Raw genomic sequence first — 20,399 nt, 5'->3', positions numbered from 1 at the left:
CTGTGGGCCCATTAGGGAACAATGGTGGGCTGTGAGCCCAATCATCCTGGGGCCACTGATGCAAAAGAACAGGCCCAACTGCCTCCCCCTTCCTGCGCAGGGGACCCTGGGGGGGTCAAGAGGGGTTCCGGCTGGGTGGTGGCTGCTGCAGTCCAGGCAAAAGGCAGGAAATAGCAGCTGGGGGGGGGGGGGGATTTTCTGGCCAAGGCAAGAAAGGGCCTTTTCCTGTTTGCGCCTTTTACCTACAAGCCTCCCCCCATTTTGTTTTGCAGCTGTTATGATGGTCAGTCAAACAGTCGGCCTGATATTTAGGCTGGATTTGGCATTTTTGCCCACCTATGGAATCCTTCCAAGCAGCTGGCATGGGCAGATGTGGATGATGGATGGGGCTCCAAGGGGCTTTGCAGGATGGCAGCTGTTCCAAGTCAAGCCGCCTTTTGACATTGACCATTTTGTCAATGCCCAGGGTGCTGAAGTGGTGCTCCGGGTATTTTGGGATCCTGCCTTTTTACAGAGAGAGAAAAAAAAACTCAAGGCAGGCAACATACCTAACCCTAATGCCTGCTATTTTCCCCATCACAACATCCCTGTGAGGTGGGGCTGAGAAAGTGACTGACTTAAAATCGCCCCTCTAGTTTCATGCTTAAGGTGGGACTAGGAGAGGGAAACCCCCTTGACCCAGGTCAGGACGCTTCCCTGGTTAATGCCTAACCCTAACCCTAACCCTATTGAGTTAAGGAAGAGAAGGGGGGGGGGGTCCAGGGCAGGCTTTCTGCGGTTTAAAACTAAAGCGGCTTTTTAGCCTTCAGAACTGCTGCTGTCTAATTCCTGGCCTCCCCAGGACTGAAACAGGAAGACCTGCTGGAGCAAGAAATGACTCGCTGGAGCAACCGGCTTCTCGGGCGGGATTTCCCGTCCAGCATTCCGCGCCTGGGGCTTTCCTCAGAATCTCCCTTTGGGCCAAAGTTGTTTGGGGCGAGGCAACAGCTCCGCCGCAGCCCCGTCTCCTCCCGGCCGCTCCTCGCTTGGGGGTCCCGGGGAGGGCCCGACACCCGCTCGGGGGAGGCTCCGCTGAGGAGACCCCCGCCCACTGGGGGCTGCGGGCCGGCCGTTCCGCCTCGGGGCTGCAGGGGGCGCCCGCGGCTCCTCCCCGGCCCGGCAGACGGAGGCGGGGGAGGCAGACGGCAGAGCCGCCGCCGCTGCTCCGGGCGCCGTCGGCTCGCAGCGCCGCGCAGGTAGGCTCTCCGGGCGGCGATGCAGCTCGGTTGGTGGGAATCCCTTGACGCCTGGCGAGGGGGGAGGGGGCTGCTCAGTCGGGGGCTTCTCCGGAAAGCCGAGTGCCGAAGGAGGCTCCAGAAGAGAGCGGCGTTGCCAGGGCTGGGGAAGAGGGCAACGTCCTGGCATGCCTGGCTGCCCAGGGGGAGGAAGCCCTTCCTCGCACTTGCGGGGCCCCCAGAGCCTCGGGGGCATCGCCAGAGTCCTTCCTCCCAGGGGCCGAAGCCTCACGGCTGACCCACAAGGCCCTCGGAGGGGGAGACCAGCGCAGCACTGCCTCTTTCCCCGAAGGGAAGTTGGTCTGCTTGCCTTCTAAGGGGTTTCTTACCCGCTGTCTGCCTCTGAGGAGGACCTGCTGGCTGTAAAACTCGTGTGGCCTGAGGGCATTGTGTGCCTTCTGCCCAGGCTCTTCGGGGGTGAGAGAGAGTTTGGCCCGGAGCCCCTTGGAGCAGCCTCAAAGCCCTTCGGGGGCTCTGCTCCCACCCGCTGCTCCCCAAGGCACCATCGGTTCGATTGGTTCGCGCAGGCTGGACTCGGGCCCCGTGGTGACCGGCTCTGGTGACGTCCTGTGCCCGGACCGAGGGACCCTTGGGGGCTTCGCATGCTGCAGGACCTCCCAGCGTGAGGGTTTTGCACCCTGCAGACTGATGAAAAGTGGCTGGGACTCCCCTGGAAAGGAAGCCGGAGGAGGCCCCTCAGGGCCCCCCAAGGGGAATTGTGGCTGCCAAAAGGGAAGGGCGGCTTTTGACAAACGGTCAGAAAGGAGCTGCTGTTTCTTGCCCAGGCCGTTTGTCCTGACAGGCACCTCTGCTGAAGCTGAGATGATCTCAGAAGCGGTTAATTAATTTCATTATGTCTTGACTTGCAAACAGAGATCTGGGACAGCCTTTTGCCTGCCGGGAGCCTAATGAATTGAGTTTGGCACAGGCTCTGTGGGCTGAAGCCATCTCCTTCCAACGTCCGTGAAACGGGTGGACACTGAAGGGGCCACCAGGTTCTCACTTTGCCTTCTAGACTGAATGTCTCAGGAAGGAGAATCGGGGTGTCTGGGTAGCAGAGTTTCCAGGAAAAGAATCACAGCCCAAAGAGGTTCCCAGATCCCTTGAGATCTTTCTCAGGGGACTTTCACCCCCTTCTCATTGCCGCTTCAAAGGCATCTCAGCCAAGGTGCCATTTGTTCCAGCCAGGACCCACCCAAGTCCTTCTGGGGTTCCTCTTTTGGCCTTAATTGTATTTTGATTCCTGGTTGGAAGCCCCAAGGACATTTCCTCCACCAATTCATTTGTCTCTCGCTTTAGGTTTGCCTTTTGTTGCTTGTGGCTTCATTTTGGTTCGGCCAAAGATAATCTCAGGTATTCTGCTAGGGTTTCAAAAAGCGGATAGGCCACATTTTAAGGAGATTAGAACAAAATCCTTTTTTAAAGGGGGCTTAAAGGGTGTCCTCCAATCTGGCTGAGACCTTTTTTTTCTTTTTTGGTAGAGATCCAACAGATCAGAGCATCCCATCTTCCTCTGGGTAAATTGGGGAGAGGGTGGTGCTCAGGCAAGTGAACCGGGGGGGGGGGGGGCTGGTTGCACTGAGTCAGAACTGGGTTGGAAAAAGCTCAAGGGATCCGGGTGTCAGGAGGGGCATCAGTACCAACTATGCTGCTGCTGCAGGGAGACACACTCCCTGAATTAAAACCACCTTGGCAGAAATGCCTGGTCCTTCAGAGGCCCTGCACCCTCTCCCCACCACCTCTCAGACAGCTTTCCTTCAAAAGTCTGCTTAGGTGGTCCCCATTTTACAGGGTGAAAACTGAGGCTAAGTAAGCAAGCTTCACTGACACTAGAAAGCTTCAGGTGGTGCCCAGAAAAATATTCTGCCCATTCTGTTTTGTGGCTCTGGTCTTTTCCAGCGTACGGCCAGCAGCCTCCCTGGGGCCCATCTGTCCAGCTCTCCCCCCGAAAAGACCTCCCTTTGCAGGCATCTCTGCTTCTCCTGGGCTGGGCTTTGCCTGTCCTGGCCCAGAGCAGCTCAGGAGTGAGAGGGCCAATTAGGGAGACCCTGGGAGAGGAAGTGGCATGTATCGAGGGTGGGCCAGGGCTCCTGCTCTCAGACGCCAGCTTTGGCTTCTGGCCCAGCCCCACCAGGCCAGGCTGTGGGGTGGCCTCGGGGGGGTTAGCACATATGCAGTTAAGTTTGGGTCCCATGTAAAGCAGGCTATCGTGCCCCTATTATACTAATCCACGCTTTTGTGACACTGAATTCTTATAATGTGTACCAGTCCAGGAAATTAAATCTAAATGGGAGCCCGATGGGCCATACCTGGCAGAAATGCGGGAGAGAAGTTTAACCAAAGGAAGACAGAAATGAGCAAATGTTTAAAAAGGCCATTTCTTCCTTGCCTTCGCTTCCCAGCTTGCGGGGTGCAGACTCCAGGGATGGCCGTGTTTAAACAGCAGAAGGTGGACGACCTGTACGAAATCGGGGAGGAGCTCGGCAGGTAATCCCCAACTTCCCTTTAGCCCCATCCGGTTCCAAACTTTCATCCCAATTCAGTGACTTCTTCGCTGTTGTGTTTCTCTGCCATGGAAATGCACCCCCCAGGGTGGGCTTCTAGGGGGTTGCCTGGCAGAGAGGCTGTTAGGCGAAAGGAAGAAGAGTCGTCTCTCTGGAATGCTGGCTGGTCCATTTAGGAAGTTTTGGGACTGCAGAAGCTTGGCAGGAAGAGGTCATTTTTGTCTTGCTGAATTCTTGCCTGATATTTCAACACTTTGATGGGGGCGGGGTGTGTGTGTGTGTGCTGAAAGATGCCTGAAATACAGATTGAGAAGGCACTCGCTGGCCTGAACTGGGCTGCGGGATCCCACACCCTGGCTGGCTGCTTGCTGCGCAGAGATGGAAAAGCATTTTCTCCTCGTGTGAAGCAGGAGCACTTTGGACGTTTGGGGGCAGAAGGCGGCTCTCGGGGGCCAGAGCCCTGATGGTGTCAGGAGGAGCCAGCCTCAGAAAAACGCCTGCAGACGCCTGGTCTCGGGAGCAGCAGGGACCTGCCTCCTGCTTGGTTCTGCCAAGGGAGCCTCTGAGGGCCTCTCTGACAGACATGCAGCAGTTCCAGGCAGTGACAGCTGCGTCTGCCAGCGAAGGGATTGCCAGGGCCGTCCCAGAGCAAAGTGGATTTCAGCCGGCAGCTGACAGGATTGGGAAGTGGGGTGACTGCCCTGCCCGCCTTGTTCCTTGCACCAGAGCCGGAGGCTGCCTTCTCCTGGCACAGCAGCTGGCTCCGATGCTTCTGAAGCGGCCCCGCAGGAGCCCATACCTGGCTGGGCCCCTCAGCCCAACCTGCCTCCCCATGGAAGGGCGGCCCCAGCAGGGGCTTCCTCTGGGGCAGCAGCCGGTTGGGGCTCCTTTCCCAAAGTTGGCCTGGCATTTGGGTGCTCGTGACCTGTTGGCACTCCTGCCAGCTTTGTGTGCCTTTGTCAAGTGGTGGAAAGAGGAAGCCGCTCAGGGCATGAATCAAAGCTTGTTCCAGTCACGTAATTTCCTGAGCCAAAAGGTTTTGGAATTGCAATTCTGCCCCAATGCAGGTGACCTCACAAGGTCCAGGATGAACCTGGAGAAGTACCAGGGCTGTCCCAGTTGCTTAGGACTGTGATGGTCCCTCCAGTGATGCCCAGATAGGCCGCCACATGGTCAGCCAGTGGCTGGTGGAGATTTAGCAGCTTTTGGGGGCAGCGGCTCTTCCTGGGCCCTCAGCGGCTGCTGGCTGCCCTGGGCACTTGGGATGCAGAGCACTAGGATCATGTTGCCCAGAATGGCCCTCAATGTCAGAGTTCCCTGGTTCTGTGGGCAGCAGCCATTCGGGTGACTTCATGCTTCACTTTGGACGGGCTCCAGCGGGGGTTGTTTGCAGTCAGAAGTTGGGTGTGTCATTGTTGTGGAAGTCTTTGCTACTAACAGTTGACCAAGGGGGGGGGGGGGGCTTGGCCAGCCTGCCCAGCTCTCCTCCTTGCAATCACGGGCTGGACTTCATGTTTCTGAAAATGAGGGATGAGCAGCCGCTTCCCTAGTTCTCCCCCATGAGATGGGCTTCTCTCGCCCCAGGAAGAACCTTTGGGGACTGGGAAGCTCTTTCTGCCCTTAGCATCCCGAAGAGCTCCAGTGGATCCGGTGAATAATCAATTAGTCGGAAGGGCACAATGGTTTGGGAGGATCCTGGTGGGCAGATCCCCTCCCCACTCAGCCCCTGTCAGAGGACCCAGGGAGGGGCAAGCAACCTCATGATAAGGGCGGAGGCTGCAATGGGGCCCAAGGTCACGCTGGGCGTTGGCCAGTTCCTGAGCACAGAGGCCTGTGCCAGAAGGAAGCCGAGGGCCGCTGGCCTGAATTGGGGCAAAGAGGAGCGATAAGCAGGCAGCAGTCGGAACACCTGGCAGGAGCTTCCAGAAGCGATGGGATTGCAGTTCCCATCACCCACCCCACCCTTGCCAGATTAAGGACCAACCCGAGGAGCCTGGTTTCTGGGGCGCTTACATTGGCGGTTGGAGAGACAAGGGGCTGCTTCTGAAGAAGCCCCCGTTGGGTCTGGCTTGGTGCTTCATCTGGCGTTGTGTGAGGCCAATCCAAGTACGGTTGGCTCTCTCCAGGATCCCAGACAATAGTGGCTTGTGCAAAAGCAGGTGTGAGGAGTCATTGGGTGCCCAGGTGAGGCAGAAGCACCTGGATGAGTCTTGTGTCCCACCAAACAATGGTTGGGCGTATGTTGAGCAGGCTGATTCTCACGGGTGCAGGCGAAGGCCGGCCCAGTCTGGAGGCGGGGGGAGGGGCAGGCTGGGGTTCCCCATCCCATCCCAGCTGAGATTCCCTGCAAGCACTGACTCCGAGGGGAGCCCCTGTCAGCCCAGGGAGCCTCGGGGGTCAGTGGCTGGCCTGGCCCAGGAGAAAGGGGGCCAAAGGGCCAAAGGCAGCTGCGCTCCACTGAGAGACGCGCAAAGAGCACAGCAAGCAGGGTTTGGCCCCTGGAGCCCATCCACCCCCTCCCTTGCCCCCCCCCAGTGGGAAGGGGGCCAGCAAGGGGGCCGACCCAGCCATGGGTGAATCAGATTTGCTCACTTCAGCTGGTGTTTGCATTTCTGGGCTGGTTCTTTGGAAGTCGGAGTAGGATTTTGGCCTGGCATTTGGCCCACAAAGTGCCCGTCCAGCCTCACAGGAGCTGCTTTGCTGTGCTGCGGGCGGGTCCCTTCGTTCCCTTTTTCTCTTTAGAAGACAGCCGTCTTGGCAACAAAGGGTGCGTTGTGGGCAGCATTTGGGCCAATGAATGGACTAAGAAAAGAGGGGCCCCCTACCCCCCCCAGTTTCGCTGCTGCTGCTGCTACTCCTCTGTGTCCAGAGGGAAGGGGCCAGGGATGGCCGGCCTCTCCTGGGATGCCTCTTTCTGGAGGTTTCCCAGGGGAATCGGGGGGCAGCATTCCTTGCCTTGCAAAACTTGGCTTTTTAACAAAATACAGGGAGTCACAGGGGGGCAGCCCCTCCTTTCTCCACAGGCAGCCCCCCTATGGGGTGACTTGGGGCCTCTCAGCCCAGCCCACCTCGCAGGGTCGTTCTTAAGGGGATGAAATAAAGGGTGCTGCTTGGCCCCACAGAAGCGGTTGTCTTGGCCCCAAAGAGAGGCTCCTGTGTTAAAAGCAGCCCCACAGGCAACCGGCACCGGGTTTGGACTCCAGATCCCATGATCCCCAGCTAAGGTGGGAGGCTTTCCTCCCTCCAATTACTCCTGGTGCCTCCGTGGCCTTATTCGCTGTTCTCCGGATTCTGTCCTTTGCCACCCTCCACAGTCCGGCCGTGGCACCCCCAGAGGAACCGGCCTTCCTTCCGTTTTGCTGCCCCAGGCCCTTGCTGGGACCCTCGGAAGGAGAGGCTGCCTCTCATTCCGGGCATAGCTGCTCCGGCTCCCTGTCTATCTTTAGCCTCTGGGAGGGTCACTCTGGCCAGGAGGCCGGCCGGATCAACTGCCCACCCCCACCAGGCCTCTTGTGCAGCACCCAGGGAGCCTGGCTTGCAACGGGGCACCAGCCTTGGACAAGGGCCGACCCAGTCCAATTTTGCAGAATCAAGAAAGGGCGGCTGAGAAGAGCCCGTTGGGTGGGCCTCGATGTCTGGGCACTGCTTAGCTCGGGACTTCTCACACTCGGGTAAGGTGGGGAGGAACCAGCAGCCTCGCTTAACAAGTGACCAATCAATCTGGGGGACATCTTAGGGGACCCCCCCTTGATAGAGGAGCAGCCCAAACAGATTTGCCCCAACAGGCCTGGGAAACTTGCTTTTGGGCGGCTGGCTGACATTTTGAAAAGCAAACAACCCTTTTACTGGATTCACACAGCCACAATGATGGTTTCAGCCTTCCATGCTGGGGATGGCATCTACAGTCCAACTTCAACCCCACCTCCGTCCCTTACGGCTCGCCTTTATGTACGAAGTCCTGCCATCTCCTGCGGCAGGGGCCTCTGAGTGACTCAGCTGTGTTGGATAACGGGTCCCAGCGTCCCCAGCCAGCCTAGGTGGGCCAAGAAGCCTGTTTTGCAGCATGTGAATGCTCTCCCGCTGAGGTCATCTGGCCAGCGTAAAGAGGGCAGGCAGCTGGACAGCCTCCTCCTGTCGCCTGGGGCTCTCAGACAGGCTCTGGGTGGTGCCACCAAGTCTGGCTGCAGCTGCCAGTAGAGGAGCCCCCCCCCCCCCCCTTTCTCCCCTGCCCAACTTTCCCCTCTGCTTTTGAGCTGAGCATCACTTTGGCCCAGCCGGGCCCGTTTTTGCGCTCCCAGCTCGGAGCAGCTGCCTCTGCTGAGCATCAGGGCTCTTAAGGCACCTCCAAAAATACCCCCTGCCCGCCAGGCCCAGCACGTGACGTGATGCCAATGTTTAGATGGCATGCAAGATGCCATACATTCTCGCCTGCCTATCATCTGAATATGCTTTTTCCAGTTCAGATGGGCTTGCAACCTGGGTCTCAAATGCTGAGAACGCTCAAGCTCCCCAGTTTCAGACAAGACGGGGGGTGGGGGGGGAGGCTTCTGCTTATTCTCAGCCAGAAAGAGCCCCCACCCCATTGTTTAATTCCCAGAGGCCACAAAGGCTAACGCCATCTGGTGTCTCAGTTGCATCACTGCACTATCCACACAGCCAGCGTCTCATGCACCTGGGACCTTTGTGAGTTGGGATATTCTGAGAAGGGGTTGGAGGGGGTCCATCTCTCGCAGCTGGGGGAGGGGGGCTTTGCCTGTTCTCCAGCCTCTCCTTCTCTGGAGCCCATCCTTGAAAGGATTTGAGGAAGGATTTGTGCATCTGCTTCCTCCATGTTTGGGCTGCCCTCCCTTTAAGCTTCAGAAGAGCTTCCTGCAAGGAGGCCCCTCGAGGCAGATTTCTTCACACCTGGAGGGAAGAGAGCTTGGGGGAGCCCCCCACCCCTCAGGCTGTGACATTGGCTCATCTGGCCTCTGTTTCCTGTTTCTGACCTTGGAAGGCCCGGCCGGATGGGCGACCTTGGGACTCCGATGGCCAGCTGTACAGAAAGGCTGCCTCATCAAGCCTTGTCAGCATTTCTCCCCAAAATGAAAAGCAACATGTAAAGGGAGATTCAGTCACCCAGACCAAAAGTATCTAAAAAGATTCAATCATGGCAACTGGACCAAAGTTGATTAAAAAAATTCTCCGACTACCCAAATTCTCATTTTGATTGAAAAGTTACTTGGATGAGTAGTGAAACATCTCAGTTTTAATAAACTCTGGTCCAGTTGCCATGATTTCACCTTTTAGATGCTTTTGGCCCGGATGACTGAATTTTCATTTACATCTTGGAATGCCCCCCCTTGTCCAGTCCTCATCCAGCACCCGTTTCCCGTATCTCAGCCGGGAGTGACGGGGGGCATCCAGGGAGCATCCAGGGAGCCTCCCCTCTGCCGCACCAGACGCCGCCCCACCACCTCACTCCTGAGTAACCCTGTCCGGTCGCTTTGCTTGCAGCGGGCAATTTGCCATTGTGAAGCGGTGCCGGGAGAAGGCCACGGGGCTGCACTACGCGGCCAAGTTCATCAAGAAGCGGCAGAGCCGGGCCAGTCGCCGCGGGGTCCGGCGAGAGGAGATTGAGCGGGAGGTGAACATCCTGCAGCAGATTCTGCACAGCAGCATCATCCAGCTGCATGAGGTTTACGAGAACAAAACCGATGTGGTCCTTATCCTCGAGCTGTGAGTAGGGGGTCCGCTGGGGTTGGCTGGTTTCCCCTTTCAGAGGAATTTTGGGGAATGGTGGAGCGCATTAACTATTTTATAACTGCCTGGGGAATTCTGGGAGTTGAAGTCCCACGGATCTTAAAGCCCCCCAGCTTGAGAAACACCGATCCATTTCATCAACACAGAATCCTCCAGTTTATGAGGCGATTCTGGGTCTCTGCTATCTTGTTTGCCTAAAATAAAAATTAATCTACCTGCAGATCAGTTTAGGGTTTCTGCTCTGCTTATCAAAATATTCTCTATTCACACATAACGATAGTAAAAAAAAGGCTACCAATTCAATTGAACCGTTCCTCCCAGCCGGTAGTTCCGATGATCAGCTGTACCGGGCGGTTTAGTTTTGCTAGGAATCCTGCTTTGTAGCAAAGCTAAATCACGCGACACAGCTAATCCCTCCCTCGTGCTCTACTTACCTTCCCAAGCCTCCTTTTGGCATGCACGACACAGGCACGGCCAGCAAACCGGTGGGAAACCGGTTCATCTTTCACCCCTGGGCTCAGATGAAACCAGCCACATAGTGCCTACAGGTAGCTCTTCATGCATAATAACAGTGAATGTGCCCTTTCCTTGTTTATTTATAAATCCAGTTTTAATGAAGTGAATATTATTTGAACAAGAAGGAAACTGTTCCAAGTTATTGGTTCAGAACAAAGACAGACTTTCCCAAATGGTTGGAGCTTGGAAGATGAAGCTACAAACACAAACTAAACATGGATGCAAAACCCCCAGCCATCCTTTTAAGTGCAAAACGCTCAAGTTACTCAGCTCTTCCATGTAAATATGGATTTGGGGTCTCTGCAAGTGTTGAAATGCTCAGAGAGGGTCTCTAGAAGCCTGGATCAACACTGAGCACCGCCTTGCAATAAACTTCACTCACTTAAGCTTAGCGTCAATTCTTCCATCCAAGTTTCCGGGTCACCATTATTGCTGGATTTTGACAGCATGCAAAGGAAAGTTGTGTCTCTTGTCACGGTTACAGATCTGTCACACAACCCAGTTCTGCTTCAGGCAGGAACATTTGGGGGCATTTCTGTTTGTTTCGGTGGTTCTGGGACTAAATGAGACTCTCCAAATTCTTGTAGTTCATTTCTAAGAGGGCAGAAAGGATGAGAAAGCACCGTAAGCCTCACACCGGAGCACAAAATAGCAGCCTGATTTGTGGAAGGAAGTGGTGTCCTTTGAGAGACCTGTGCTCACAGGCAGGCTGCGAATTTGGGGGGCTGCAGAAGGAGCCTCGGGTTGATCAGAGAACGGAGTCCCAGCACATCCGGACGAGCTGTGATGGAGGCTGGGCTCAGTTGAGGAAAGAAGCGAATTTGGAAGTTTGCAACTCGATCCTTCTTTGTGGAACAAAACAAACTCAGTAAACAAGAGGAGCCTCATCCAAATTGCACTTTGCTGAAAGGGAGGCCATCTTCCAACTGTTTTTTTTTTTATGAGGGCAGCTCATTTTAGGGCATCTCCCAGCCCAGGGAAGGGAAAACAAAGGAAGGCATCCTGGCTGTTCTCCTTCCCACAACTGAGATTTTTATAAATAATTCCCCATATGGTTATGATGTTATTTCATTTGGGATGAATCGTCAGATAGGCAATGAACACGGGGACCACCATGTGCTTCCTCCTCGGATTTCGCAGAGTATCCGGAGGGGAACTTTTTGATTTCCTGGCCCAGAAGGAGTCACTGAGTGAGGAGGAAGCCACACAGTTCATTAAGCAGATCCTGGACGGGGTCAACTACCTGCACACCAAGAAGATCGCCCATTTTGATTTAAAGGTGAGCAGCAGCTGCTGCTAAAGCCCTTTTCCTCCTGTCCAGACAGACCAGCTGGGGGTGCAGCCCCCTGAGCCCCCCCTCCCCCCCCCCAGCTCAGCCTGAGGGCTGATGCTCTTCTCTTCTCTGCTCTCCTTCTCATCTTAAAGCCTGAGAATATTATGCTGCTGGACAAGACCCTCCCCATTCCTCACATAAAACTGATCGATTTTGGTCTGGCCCATGAAATAGAAGATGGAGTGGAGTTTAAGAATATTTTTGGGACACCAGAATTCGTGGGTAAGTTGGTGCCCTTTTGCCCTCAACTTATCCAGGGCCCAGGGTGGCAGAGTCTCTCAGTCCGGGGCCCTGCCACTGTCTGCCAGGAGTGCAGCTTCCTTCCTGGCTGAGGATGATGGGTCCTGGCTGTCTCTAACATGTCTGGGAAGCTTCAAGTTGGGGCAGGCAGCCTTTGTCTCTCTGATCTTGGGATCCACACTCTCTTTCCAGCTCCAGAAATCGTCAATTACGAGCCACTGGGACTGGCAGCTGATCTGTGGTGAGTCTTTTCTGCCTGCGTTTGCTGTCCCTCCAGCCTCCTTCCTTAACCTGGTCTTTTTCGGTTGGGCTGCGGGTTGGTCCAGCTGATTTTTGTGTGCTGTATCAGCCTTTGAGAACAAATCAGCAAACAGAAGACAAGTTTGCTGTTTTTTTCCCTACTGTCCCCCTGACCGAGTGATTGGCTTTAGCACAAATCTGTGGGTGTCTTTTCTTTTTTCCCTTTTTCTCAGGAGCATTGGAGTCATCACTTACATATTGTAAGTACTGGATTATTAGTTCCCTTTATTTATTTATTCATCTATTTATTTTTATCTGCTCCCTCCTATTTTCAACCCCACATTTCCTACAAGAGGTACAATCAGTGCCCCCTCTTCACTTTATCCTCACAACGACCCTGTAAAATCAGCCTGATTGAGAGGAAGAAACTTGTCTCAGGCAGCTGGTGGCAAAAGTGGAGGTGGGCTTCATTCCCCCAGCCCCTCCTGGGGAAGAGGTTGCATCGGCACTTGGTGGTGGTGGGGGGAACGACAAGAATTGAGCTGCAAATCAGAAGAGAGTGTGAGGCCGTAATTGAGTATTACATAGATTGGAATGGAGCTGCATGCAACTCATTGTTGCGATTAAAAACATTCTAATTGACTAGCAAGGTGGCGGAAAGCAAGCAAATGGAGAAGTGAAGGCTGGCCCCACAGGTGTCCGTGGGCAGGGGAGGGAGAAGATGATCCATAAAGGGGCTGCCCACTTTCTCAGTTACCCCAGCAAAATGCCCAAAGCTGGCCAGTGGAGTGAGCGCACAAGGCTGTTGGGAATCCCTGGCAGCAGTTGCACAGGCCGCTCACCAGGTGGCAGTGTGGAGCTGTCTGGTCTTGGGAAGGCTGCAGCCCAGGGGGAGGAACCTCTGATGCCCATCAAGGCTTTGGGGGTCCCTGGCATGGATCTCCCACCCCACAACCCAGCAGGCTGCAGTTGCTCCCTCTTCCTGGCTTCTTTTGTGTGCGCCCACATTCCTACCAAGGCAGGAAGAGGAGAGATAGCTCCAGTTCCTCCCCCCCTCCCTCCCTGTGGCAACTGAGCCACCAAGGAGCCTTCCTGGGCAACACAAATGCTTGTCTTGGTTTTATCACCGGATTCTCACAGGGCCCTTTCCTGTGGGCTCTGGCCCAGGGTCCTTGGTGTCTTCTGTCTCCACCAGCCTGTCAAATCCACTCCTGATACTCTGGCCCTCCCCGCCAATTCCCCATGCAGGCTGAGTGGTGCTTCTCCGTTCCTTGGAGAGACCAAGCAAGAGACGCTGGCTAACATCACTGCCGTCAGCTATGAATTTGATGAAGAATTCTTCAGCCACACCAGTGACCTGGCAAAAGATTTTATCCGGAAGCTTCTGGTGAAAGATCCACGGTACGTCGTCCCGAGCGTCTTGCCAGGGTTGACGGTCCTCCGTCTAGCCCAGGAGGTGCCCAGATGACCACTGCATGTGAGAAGAAGCGGGAAAACCTTTGTGGGCTCCCACGATACCTCACTGGGACTCGTAGGAGGAAAGGGGAAGGCTGTTTCGGTTCAGCACAATTTGGCTTAGGGGCCGCAGGGCCCTGCTTAACGGGGCTGTCAGAGAACCTCCGAAAAGGAAAAAATGGGCATTTATGGGGTGCTCTTCCTGGGCCCCTAATCTAAGAATGAGTTTCCTGTGAGCGCCTATATAGCTTTCAGATATGCCTCTTCAAAGGAAGCATAGAAGGTGCATTGATTGTAGATAAACAGGCTTACGACAGCCCCCCCCCCCCCCCCAAGTGCTTCCTGGGCTGCCTCCGCTGAAGCACAGGGAGGCTCCAGGTGGGACTCATATTCATGATTTGATCCCTTCCACGGATGGAGGAGTGAGCGGGCCATCCCTGCGTGAGGCATTTGGAACATGCCTCTGACTGGCAGCTCTTTCCCACAAGGGGTGGGGTGGGGGGAATTCACTGAGGACTTTCTCCCCTTTTAGGAAACGACTCACAATCCAGGAAGCGCTCAGGCACCCCTGGATCAAGGTAAGTCAAGAGGTTTCACAGTGAATGGATGGGAGGAGGACAGCCAAGTGCTGCTGAAGTGGGACAGAACTTCGTATGGCCCTCCCTATCTGGGCAGAGGAAGCCCTCCACCCCACCCAGGTTCATACCCTGATTTTCATCATTTAGCAGCATGAGGTCAATCAGGTGCTCCTCTGGGGAATCCTTCCGTTTACTCTAGTTCTCCACTGCAAAGCCTATTTCTGAGGTCCTTTTCAGAGGAAAGGAATAAAGCAATCAGGCCTAGCTTTAAAAAAAACATTTCTTCTCTCGAACATATTATTATTCCATATTTGAGATACAATTTTCTGTCCTGGCACACACTGAGTTCTCCGTACCCATCTCTGCTGTCGGCATGGAATGAAGCAGTTGGTTATCTCGGCTTTGCTTGTTTGGGTCTTGTTGAATGTAGAATCCTTCCCTTCTGCCCTTCTTGAAGTCAGTGGTTGCTTGTAAGTGCAACTTTCCAGGAAGGACGAGGAGAAGGGAGACCCGCCTCGGGGATCAGTCCCCACTTCCTTGTGGCCTGCATGCCAAAGCCGGAAGGGGCATCTTGAGGTTAGCATTTCCCAGGTGAATTTTGGAAATTCCAAATCGTAGAATATCAAAAACCTATGAACGCTGGCAGTCGTATGTAAACTGATCTGAATTTTTGTTTTATTTTTTGATATCCATGAAATGAGTTGGCAGAAAATTCTCTCTTTGCTGGGCATCCCGTGTAAGGCAGGCTCTGCCCCCAATGCATTTTCCCTCTCCAGTGCTGGAATTTAACTTTTCCTATGCCTCCTCCTATAAATGCTGGTGGGACTGTCCCAGAAATGATTCTGTTTTGACAGAGGTTAGTCCAGAGTTGTGTACAGATGTGGATGTCGGCACGTAGTGAGGTAATTTTCCTTGTGGGAACGCTCCTGTTTCACAAACGTTTTGCAAGGAAGATGCCAAATGCATGAAGAGGAGAGAGGACGTGCGCTTGCTTCCGGCACCTGCTGCATGTGTGTGTATTTGCACCCTGGTGTGATGATGTTGGTGTTGTGGTGTCTTTAGACCCTTGTGGTGAGATGTTCTTGGTAAATAACCATCCTCCGGCTTCTCTCCAGTCCAAAGAAGGCTCCAAAGTCCAAGGCCACAGGAGGACCGAGCACAGGCCGCTGAAGACCAAATGGCTGAGAGATTACACCATCAAAAACCACTCCAGCATTCCTCCAAACAACACCTATGCCACCTTTGAACGCTTTGCCCGTGTAGTGGAGGAGATCTCTGGTATGGAGAAGAGCGTCGGCACCCTGGCAGCCTCCCACGACTCCTTGCAGGGGGACATTGATGCACTGGTCTCCATCTACAACGAGAAGGAAGCTTGGTACAAGGAGGAACATGAAAGCGTGAAGCACGAGCTTTCCCAACTGAAGTACGAATATCGCAAGATCGACTCCCTGAAGAAGCACCTGAAGGAGGATGTCCAGGCAGCGGGTGCCAACCTCGCTGGGGTCGCGGGGAGGTACATGGGCCTGCAGTCACACTACGAACAGCTGAGCAAGGAACTGTCGGAAGAACTCCAGTGGATCCAAGACTTAATGGGCAGCTTCTGGTCCGAGGGCAGCGACGAGGGCTATGCGCCGGCCAGCTTCGGCTGCGTCTTCCAGAAGGACCTCAACGAGCTGCTGAACAGGTCCTGCTACGAAGAATTCCTGGCGGCCTTAAATCTGGGCATGACAAAATCCAGTCAGTGATGCTGCTGAAAACAAAGATATTTATGCTGCTGTTTCAGTCCAAATCGGTGAGGAATTGCTTGGACGGGAGCCTGCTCCCATTCAGGAAGCCTGCATGCGGAACTCACACAATTGGATTTATTTTTGAACAATGTTATTTGACAGACCCTTGTTACCACCGTATTTATATATATTTTTGTCCCTGTGAAAATACGTCCTGGTGGAGATGCCTTGGGTTCTGGATATTTATGCCTCCCTTGGTTGCGTCCCAATTAATTTCTAATAAGGCTTTGGATCTTTTTTTTCAAAGCTTGCCCTATTTTTATCCTTTGGAAGATGCCCTGAGCTTACCCTCACAACTGAAGGCCTCCTCAAGACTTGACTGTAGTTCAGCATCCTTACCTTAAAAGCTTTTTATTTATTGCTGAGTTGCCGCTGTAAATAGGCATTGATTTTCTTTTGTTTTGAAATTCTGTATGAAAGTATTTTTTAATAATGGAGCCAGATGTGAAGTCTCTTGGGTTCTGCAAAGCACTCTCTGCAGGCTTTCTGGGTGAAAGTCAATCTTGCAAATTCCTTGGAGAATAAACAGAGGATTCAGAATAAATTTGCACACATCCCTGTCACCTCACATGTGCTGCTGCGTAAGGCAGGACCTTCAGCCTGGACTATTATCTCATTCCAAAGAAACAAACCGCTTCCTCCCAGTTAAGACATCAGATCTCTCTGTAACGGGAGAACTAATTTTTGTATACAGATAATTGGAAAATGAACGAGAGAACGACATGGAAGATGCACTATCTGGTATCTCCTCCAGAGAGCTTAAATTCTGCCAACTCTGTAACTAATCTCAGAACGAGACTCAATAAATATTTGTTTAGTGCAATGTGCTTTCTAGAGAGAGCTTGTGTTCAGATGCCCTGAAGATGATCTTGCTCCTTCTGGCGAATTCTGCTTGGTCCTAGGCGAGGGGCCTTCCTCACTCAGAAATTATTTCCTTCTCAGGTCAGCTGTAGTGGACTCTAAAGGTTTAAGAGCTGCTTGATGGAGGTGAAAAGGAAGGGGAGGGGACTTTTATCAGAAAATGGAGGAACCGAGGCTGAAATAAGCGGGGTGTGTGTGTGTGGGGGGGGAACAGGACTCAGACGCCAGCTGCTTGGTGGGCCCTCTTCTTCTCAAGCCCAGGAAAACTACAGAAGGAAGAAGCTCAATTGTAGTTGAGACTGAGCCTCCTCAATCTTGAACCGAGGCAAATGTCTCCCTGGGCCTGAAACTTTCAACTTAGTGCTGTACTACTTTTTAAACATTTATACCCCATCCAAAGTCTTACGGAGTTGGGCAGCAGATATAGTAAATAAATAAAAACATAGTAAGTAAATAAATCTTTGAGAGAGCAGCTTGGTCAGCTGTTTGTGGTTCTTCCTCAGCCAAGATTTATATACCTGAATCTGAGCTCATATTTCAGTGGCAAAACATTTGAATCTGTAGGGTTGTTAGGGCAGGGTGATGGTCCTACAATAATTTTATACGGGATTCAAAAACAAGGCGATGGGTCTTACTCTAAGGAACTAGAAGACTAAAATCTAACACCTGCATAGGAAGGACTAGAGAGAAAACAGGTGAACAAGGTGGCTGAGCTTAAGAAAAAAGCCAGCCTAAATGTGAACCAGGCAATACGCCTGGCGCATTTGAGCACTTTCTCCTTGGGGGGGGCAGGGGAGGCTGGGCCTGACCTTGTCGCCTCTTGTCTCCAGCCCATGGACAACCACCAAGCCATGGTAAGGCGGGAATCGGTCATTAACTTGGAGAACTTCAAAAAGCAGTATGCCAGGAGGCGGTGGAAGGTAAGAACCTGAGATGTGACATCAGGGAACAGAAATGGACACACGAAGAGCTCCAGGGAGTCCATGCCATGTGGCTTCCCTTGTGAGCTTGTAAAGACCCTTTGGGGAGAACTAGGGGCAAGGGAATGGCCCCAATCAAAAGAGAGGGAGGATTTCTCTGGAAGCCCCAAGCTCAGGAGCGATGGTCAAGGCCTATTTGGTCAGCCAACCAGCCTGATTCCTGCTCCGTGGGACCTCGGGTAGAGGCTGCCTCTGGATCCTGTCTGAACTGGCAAGAGCAGGCCTTGAGAAGGGCATGGGCTTGCTCTCCTCCTCCTAGGTATTTTTTCTGCTGCAAAGGGAGGCGGGATGTTTCTGAACTCAAGCCATGTTGGAAAACAGCCTCGGTTGCCCCTTGTCCTGGGTGGCTTAGAGTATTGAGGAGAATCTTCAGAAGAAGGAACAGAGGCAGCCAAGAGTTGGGGGAACGTGGCATAAACCTTCCTAGTGTGGCTTCCAGAGGTGGCCATTTCTAGGAACCTGATTATTAGCATGAGGGCATCCCTGATTTGGGTTTCCAGTGTGTGACCAAGTGCCTCTTTCTCCCCAGCTCACCTACAGCATAGTGGCTCTGTGCAACCATTTATCTCGCTCACTGGTGCGAAAAGTTCGCTTAATGCAAGAAGACAGTTCGGTAAGTACATTGAGCGCAAAGAGTTGGCAAGAGAAGAATCCCACTTGGGCTCCCAGGGTCTGGCAATGCTGCCTCCTCCTCCTCCTCCTCTATTGAGAGGTGCAAGGACCCGGCCAACTTTAGGACCGGCCTGGGAACCTCATTGCCCCAGGATGGCTGGACCGCACTTCCTAGCACTCCTGAGTGCCGTTCAGCTCCTCCTGGGAAACTCACATTTCCCCTCCGTGTCACAGAAGCTTGTAGTGCAAGACTATCCTGCAGCAAAACTCTCTCAGCAGCGGCAACCCAGGCATGATCCTGGTGAGGAGTTTTGCTCAGGGGCACCTTGCTGGTCTTGCCAAGGAAGAGACCCTCGGGCTGGTCCTTGTGCGCGTCGGCTGGGATTGTCCACAAAGAGAGGACTTCTTCTCCACCGGCAGCAGATCTCCACCCTGAAGGTCACACTGCTCTCTGTTTCAGCGCCATTGCGAAAGTGACCACGAAGAAGACCTGCCCGGCCGAACGGCAGCGTCCCATTGTCTCTTGAGGCGGAGAAGCAGCATCTCATAACTGGGATCTGCCAGTTGGACTGCAGCGGCCAAGAGCCGAGCTGGTGGGATGGGCTGGTTGCCTTCCACACAGCCACAATATGGGACCCAAAGCTTCCTGCAGGAAGAGGCCCTGGAAGGAGCTGCCCCAGGGCAGGAGGAGCCCAGATGTTCTTGCAGGAAAGGAGATGAATGCCGCCTCTTCCTTCGGGGCAGTGCCACCTGGCCATCCGGCTGCCATCATCTCTTCCGGCAACAAGCAGACCATCTTTGGAGGAGTTGCCAATAGCTTGGTCAAGGCAGCGATGCTCCGCTGTCCTTGTTTCACCCCAGATGTCTTTCTCAAGTTTGGCAACTTCAGGATGCATGGACTTCAACTCCCAGAATTCCCCAGCCAGCATCTTGAAATTGCCAAGGCTGATAAACCCTGAGCCAAAAAGATGCAGCGAATGTGGTGCTGAGAGGCTGACCTCTCATAGCCGGCTCTGGAAATCCCTGAAAGCAGTGCGGACCTAAGAAGTAAGAGGCAGGCCAGGGAATTCATGGCAGCAACCTGCTTTCATTTTCTTTTGACCTTTTGAAGAGATGAGGATTCCACGGGATCGCTCCGGTTCCCGTTTGCCAGCAGCCTAAATGCTAAAAATACACATGGTGCAATGTTGGGCATTGGATGGAAGGAAGAAGGGACAGAGAGAGAAATGGGGAGGAGAAGGGAAGGGGGGAATGAAAGAGGGAGGGAGGGGGAGAGGAACCTTGGCTGTACTCCCTCAGCTGGGTGACCAGTCAAGCAGGCTGAATCCCCTCGGCCACCTTTGGAAAGAGTGCAACCCCCAGGCTTTTCCATAACCCTGGTGAGCTTCATGCTTCAAATCTGGGATCTTCCCCACATTGATTTCATTCTTGATTCTGTGTGTGTGTGTGTGTCCCCGTCCTGTCTCTCCTTCTAATGAGGTGGCTTCTCCAAAAATAAAAGTTATATATGGGGTAGCAGGTTCAGCAATGTTATTAGCATCACGGCTCTAAAACGCCTGGGTTTCCTGATAGGCTGTGCATCGCAGGTCCTCTGCACTGATAAAGAAGCATCTTTAAGAGCGCCGGCCCAATCTGCATGACCGAAAGGTGGTCCGAGTGGCCTCCTTTAACCTTGTGCCATCTGCAGGACGGAGAGCTGCCCTCCTGCCTTTCCAAGCAGTCCCAGCTGGCAAATGCTGCCCCTTTGTGAGCCTGGCAGTTGAAGAGTTGCCCGAAAGACAGGCAGAACGTCTGAGCTGATGGCTGGGTGGGGTGGGGTGGGGTGGGGGAATGCTCTCTGCAGCCAGCAACTGCCCCTTGGAGGCAGTGCTGGCTCAGCTCCTGGAGGTGGCCAGCAGATGGGATGGGGGGGAAGGCAGCCTCTCCTCAGCCAAAGAAGCTCTTTTATGGCAGGAGTGGGGAGGGGAGGCTGGCTGAGGGTCTTGTAGTTCTGTAGGGGAGGCCCCTTTGCATAGGAACCCCTCCCCCCCCACACACTTGGGATTAATTCTGCATTGGTGGTGAGACACCGGCCCACCAGACTAGCTTTATTTTTCTTCTCTCCGTCTTCTTTTGAGAATCCCCTTTACTGAAACAGAGGATGAACTTTGGTGGCAGATTCTGGATTTTAGGCCAGGAACCTTGGGACAGTCCCACTGCCCCCTCCCCGTGCTGATGCAACTGCGTCCCTCTGGGCTGAATTTGGCCCACCAGCAAATGTTTGCAGCAACGCACAGC

At 53.8% G+C, this 20,399-nt stretch overlaps 2 protein-coding genes across 3 annotated transcripts; both read left to right on the top strand.

Moving 5' to 3' along the window:
- Window positions 1–1,131: 1,131 nt before the first annotated feature.
- Window positions 1,132–16,492, top strand: DAPK2 (death associated protein kinase 2). 2 transcript variants are annotated; one of them, XM_087877992.1, is made up of 10 exons: window positions 1,132–1,235; window positions 3,677–3,761; window positions 9,275–9,496; window positions 11,177–11,315; window positions 11,462–11,591; window positions 11,802–11,850; window positions 12,083–12,109; window positions 13,098–13,250; window positions 13,837–13,882; window positions 14,998–16,492. In XM_087877992.1, the coding sequence occupies exons 2-10, from the start codon at window positions 3,700–3,702 to the stop codon at window positions 15,625–15,627; spliced, it is 1,458 nt and encodes a 485-aa protein (XP_087734118.1). In that variant the 5' UTR covers window positions 1,132–1,235; window positions 3,677–3,699; the 3' UTR covers window positions 15,628–16,492. The 2 variants fall into 2 exon arrangements, with proteins under 2 accessions (XP_087734118.1, XP_087734117.1); XM_087877991.1 differs by lacking the exon at window positions 1,132–1,235 and adding an exon at window positions 1,250–2,627.
- Window positions 16,493–17,363: 871 nt separating this feature from the next.
- On the top strand, window positions 17,364–19,634 carry LOC148112185 (death-associated protein kinase 2-like). Its single transcript, XM_087877993.1, has 3 exons — window positions 17,364–17,450; window positions 18,040–18,123; window positions 18,583–19,634. Exons 1-3 carry the CDS (start codon window positions 17,364–17,366, stop codon window positions 18,670–18,672), a joined length of 261 nt encoding a protein of 86 aa, XP_087734119.1. The 3' UTR covers window positions 18,673–19,634.
- Window positions 19,635–20,399: the final 765 nt, after the last annotated feature.

The sequence above is a fragment of the Pantherophis guttatus genome, chromosome 13 (genome assembly GCF_059756535.1).
Source record: "Pantherophis guttatus breed Tessera chromosome 13, ASM5975653v1, whole genome shotgun sequence".
In the NCBI taxonomy this organism is placed as follows: Eukaryota; Metazoa; Chordata; class Lepidosauria; order Squamata; family Colubridae; genus Pantherophis; species Pantherophis guttatus.
This window is presented reverse-complemented; position numbering and strand designations above follow the sequence as displayed.

Coding starts and splice junctions, on each gene's coding strand:
- DAPK2 (XM_087877992.1), top strand. CDS start 3,700: ATGGCCGTGTTTAAACAGCAGAAGGTGGACGACCTGTACGAAATCGGG. Junction 13,251..13,836: donor CTTCTGGTGAAAGATCCACG/GTACGTCGTCCC, acceptor CTCCCCTTTTAG/GAAACGACTCACAATCCAGG. Junction 13,883..14,997: donor TCAGGCACCCCTGGATCAAG/GTAAGTCAAGAG, acceptor GCTTCTCTCCAG/TCCAAAGAAGGCTCCAAAGT.
- LOC148112185 (XM_087877993.1), top strand. CDS start 17,364: ATGGACAACCACCAAGCCATGGTAAGGCGGGAATCGGTCATTAACTTG. Junction 17,451..18,039: donor ATGCCAGGAGGCGGTGGAAG/GTAAGAACCTGA, acceptor CTTTCTCCCCAG/CTCACCTACAGCATAGTGGC. Junction 18,124..18,582: donor TAATGCAAGAAGACAGTTCG/GTAAGTACATTG, acceptor TCTCTGTTTCAG/CGCCATTGCGAAAGTGACCA.